General features: G+C 53.9%; 1 protein-coding gene across 1 annotated transcript in view; it reads right to left on the reverse strand.

Annotated features, from left to right (window-relative positions):
- The window catches only part of PFDN4 (prefoldin subunit 4), a 20,578-nt gene that overhangs the window by 3,216 nt on the left and 12,886 nt on the right, over positions 1-4,476 (reverse strand). The window contains exons 3-5 of the mRNA XM_015566538.1: positions 3,687-3,767; positions 914-1,021; positions 78-218 (exon numbers count right to left, since the gene is read on the reverse strand). Coding sequence (XP_015422024.1) covers positions 78-218; positions 914-1,021; positions 3,687-3,767 — 330 coding nt within the window. The remainder of the gene's footprint in view (positions 1-77; positions 219-913; positions 1,022-3,686; positions 3,768-4,476) is intronic.

A 4,476-nucleotide genomic window follows, 5' to 3' on the forward strand; every position in this document is an offset into this window, starting at 1 on the left:
CTCCTCCATGCTTTGTAAGGATACAAATCCCAACGTAAGAGTCAGAGTTCATCACCCAGGGAAAGACTTCAATATACCTTTGCTTCTTCTAACATGTCTTGTGTTTCTTCTTGAGAATGGCTAATGAAAACATCACCAATCTGATAAGGTATCATTAAGCAGTCTTCATCTGCAAGCATGATGTCCTCGCAGGCATCTTCTAAATTCTGGAGTTGTTTCTGCAAATGCAAAAGGGAACAGCAATGAACAATGTATTCAAAATTCCCTGACAGAGCTAGCAGCCCATTTTAATCTGGGGACACCAACTCTCGGAGAGCTCACTAACACGCTGATCTCCAGATACTTCCAGATTGCTACAAGCGTGCTGCGGTGGACAGCGGGAATCTGTGGCCACTCACAGTTATCTCCTACCTTAACAGTTTCCCATTTTGTAAGCCCTGCCTTCCTGGGGGAGAAGTAAAGCAAAGGCAAACAGGAATCTACACTTCTCAGCCGTGCCTGGTGATAGGATGGAGCAAAGAACTTGAATTCCACCAATCTAATGCACTTGAACGGGACTTCAACGCAGGGAGTTGCACAAGCAACGGCTGGGCACAAGGCCTCCAATTTACAGGGGCAGCTGTCTGAGGGGCAGGCAGCTGGCGTGGAGACAGCAGCAGTGCCCTCCCAGCCAAATGCTCTGAGATATGGTTCTGGGACCTGCTCCTGGAACCTCGGCCTAGAGTCCCACCTCTCCACAATCTGTAAGTTTTCTCACACCCGTAAACAAGATTTTTCTTCTTAAACTAGAGTAGGTTATGTCATCTGCAACAGAGCCCACACAGATATAAGCACAAGTTATCGAATTCAGTTTTTAAGAGCTATTGCATAAAGAACTTTTATTTTTCTGAAGTAAGATACATATCTCCAGTACCTTTTTTACATCTATTTCTTCCTTCAGCTCTGTGATTCTACTTGTATTCCGTGCAAATTTGTTTATCTTTTGTTGATCTTCAAAAGTAACATTGACGTCTTCTGCAGCCTGAAAAGAATTAAATGCCAGACTCTCCTTAGTTTGGCCTCACTTGGTTAGAGGAGGAAGACAAAGGCGTACCTGGTTTCAGTAAGGACCCCATAACCTGGCTCGGTGGCCATAACCTCCCCTCCCCTGGCCTCTCGTGACCAAAGGCATAAGGTCCGTCCACTCTGATTTCTCCAGGGGGCGAAGCACCCTCTCGTCTCAACCAACATGGAGCTCAGCGGTCAGAATAGGACGGCAGACCCTGAAAGTTGGCCCTCCCATCGCAGGCGCTCATCATCCAGTAAACAGCTTCACACGCACCAGGCCCATCAGCAGACCCAGAGGACATCTTGAAAAAAGTCCTTTACGTCCCCATACACACAGCTTTGAATATTCAACCTTGCACATATTTTCATGAACATGGACGCTGGTAAACACTGGCCTGCAGCACAGAAACCAAAGGCAAGTCCTTATGCAGACAGTCCTAGCGTTCAGGTTGTTTTATTTCACGAATAACTCCAATTCCCTAAGCGAATGGGGCACAGAGAACCCCGAGTTCCTGCTCTCCCATAGAGTCCAAGTACTGAGCCCCAAGAACCCATGTCCTTACAGGTGCACAGTCATCGCACAAGACCGGGCTTCCCACATACACACAACTGGGGCTCAAGGCAGGGCTTCCGAATTTGAACCTGAATCATGCTCATCAGTCACGTGCACAGGGTCTCTGAAAAGTTGTAGAGAACTGGCCCCTGCTTCCCACCTGTCCCTCAGGCGCTTCCTGTTGGAGCCCCCACAGCCCTGTACACACCTGGCCCTGGAGTGCACTTCCTTCACGGTGGCTCTCACTGGGGTTCAGGCTAAAGGGGGCGGGGAGGCACATGGGCCTGGGTGAGCCGCATGGCGCCCAGCGAGTGCCATGTGCAGAAAGGGAGAAGCCGCCCCTTCCCTACCAGCCCTGCCTTCCCTTTTCATCTCACTGATCTAGAACATTCCTACTGCCTGACGCTTCATTTCTGCAGGGAGGGCTTAATTCTTAGTTGGGGACCCGTGGGTGCTGAGGGGTCCATTCACCCCCTGATCGGGAGGGGTCTTCATAGCTCTCATCAAGATTCTTAAATGCCGGAAGCCGGTCCATCCTTGCTGCTTGACATAGTCGCTGCAGGAAAGAAACATCTGCTCAGCATATGTTTCAAGGGACCTGGCGTATATAGCTTACTGTTCTTAATATGTTTGCTCCCCTTAGCGCTGTGTGTTTTAACCAAGGTCACCTCTCTGAGAAAAGTTGTTTCCCCAGGTAGGGATTTTTCCCTGAAGTCAGGGAGGGGATGAAACTCCTTAACTAAGTGCCAGGCGGGTAGTTAATCACTTTAACTACGAACAATCATGCTTAAGCTACATAATCTTTACTCCCTGGAATGGAGATAAGAAACGCCCTAACCTTTGTAATAGAAACTGACAGGATTAAAATCAACTGGTATAAATACGGATGTAACAAGACAATAAACGGCAGAACTTCTCTGGAGATCCAGACCAGAACTTGGCTGGAGATCCTGGCTAGGCTGCTGATCAACTGAACGCTGTCTCAGTGTCATTCCTTCTTCGCCGACTCTGTCTACACCTTTGGGAAGCCCTGGACCTGCTGGGGTTGGACCCCGGCACTTAAAGGAACCCCCCACCCCCCAAGTAGGAACTCCTGCTCTAACAAAAGCCAGATGCAGTTACTACCACTCACGAAGCCGTAAGATTCATGGAGGAAGGAGTTGTAGTATTTGAGGCAGCAGTTCTGGAAACAGTGGATTCACACCCACGCCAGCAGGAACCATGGCAAATTTCCCCAATTCTCTGGAGCCAGCTTGGGTGCGCCATCCTCTAGGAAAGCAGGGGACCCATGCCCACCCAGAGGTGGCAGCATGGGCACCAGCAGAGGGCCTGCAGGTGGAGTCACCTCCCACCGAGGGCCAGCTAGTGCTCTACTTCCTGACTGTTCACCAACAACCATCACACAGGAAGGACACCCAGAAGGTGCGAGGTGAAAACCAAAATCCTGCACCCCGATGGCCCTTTCCGTGACTCCGTCTCCCATGGGCTCTGGGAGGAAACAGCCGCAGCCAGTCACCTCACACTGGGCGTGGGTGTGACCAGCAGGTCTCTCTGAGAAGGAAATGCCGGCCAATGTCAGTCTGCTTCTATTTTTGTCTTTTAAAGGTACCTGCTAAGTCTCTGGGACACAACTATGCCCTGTATCTTCACGCACCTTCAGTGCATACACTCACTTAACAATCACTTAGTGTCTCCTCTGTGCCAGGCACAGCGAGAGGGGAGCCGCCGTCCTGCCCTGGTGAACACCGAGCTCACAACTGGTGGGCGAGACAGGCAGAACACAGGTTTTCTGCTGGAAGGTGACAAAGGTGATGGGACAAGGGTGAGTGTTGGGGGGACGTCGGGAGTGACGGAAGGTCGGAAGGTCGATGGCTCCTGCATAGGGAGCTCCCTGCGGAGGCAGGTGCACAGGTACCAACTGGGGCCCCAGCATGGCCACCAGCGGGTCTTAGGACGCAGAGGGGAGAGGGGGGGGATGGCACCTCCTCGGGAACATTCTCCCGGATCGGCCCGGCCCGGCAGGCAGGTGCTACAACCCGGAAGGCCTCCGACCGAGACCAACTTAAAGGGCTCCCGTGACACCCACCTTGTCAGCCCAGGGGTTCCTCCAGGGGCAGAGGGGAGTCTGTGCAGCCGGCCTCCCGGGCTGTTCCCGGCAGTGGGGACACTAGGAGAGGCGGCCGCACCACCAGCGGGCTCACTGAGAGAAGAAAACCCAGGTTTGGGACACACGGACCGTTTTCCTACACTAGGGTTCAAGCTCTCCCCCCATCCCCAGCCTTTCCCACTTTCCTTCTATTCCAGGCACCAGGTCTCGAGGAGACACTCCCTCCCTGGGGTGCCTGCCCCCTTCCCTCCCGCGTTCTTAATCAGCGGCCCACACCTGACCACACATGGCCGCGCTCTGGACACTCCTGTGTGAGCCTGGATGCCTGGCCTCCCTCTGGGCTGAGGTCTGCACGGCAGGAGGCCGAGGGGATAAAACCACGTCCTCCCCACCCCAGCCCAGCAGCCTGCGCCATAGGGCACGCTCCCGAAGCCCCCGAAGCTCGCTGAATCCAAGAAGGAAGAAATGCTGGTGATGAAAAACGGGGCAAAATCCTGGATCCAAACCCTTCTCCTCCCGGTTCCCCAACATGGACTCCTCTCCTCACTTCAGCTCCCACACCTGCAGGTGGGGTGAACCCCAACCAGCCCCCCCACCCCACGGCGCCAAGGCCACACCTGACTCCGGCCAAACACAAACCCCAGGCGAAGAGGGTGCACCGAGCCGCTGGCAGGACCGGCCTGGGCCCCCTCGGTGTTCGGTAAGACGGTGATGGAGGGAGACCTCGGCCTGGGTGCCCGGAGCCCCCAGCGTGGGCAGCGCACCCTCC

Source organism: Myotis davidii, unplaced genomic scaffold (genome assembly GCF_000327345.1).
Source record: "Myotis davidii unplaced genomic scaffold, ASM32734v1 scaffold343, whole genome shotgun sequence".
Taxonomy (NCBI): Eukaryota; Metazoa; Chordata; class Mammalia; order Chiroptera; family Vespertilionidae; genus Myotis; species Myotis davidii.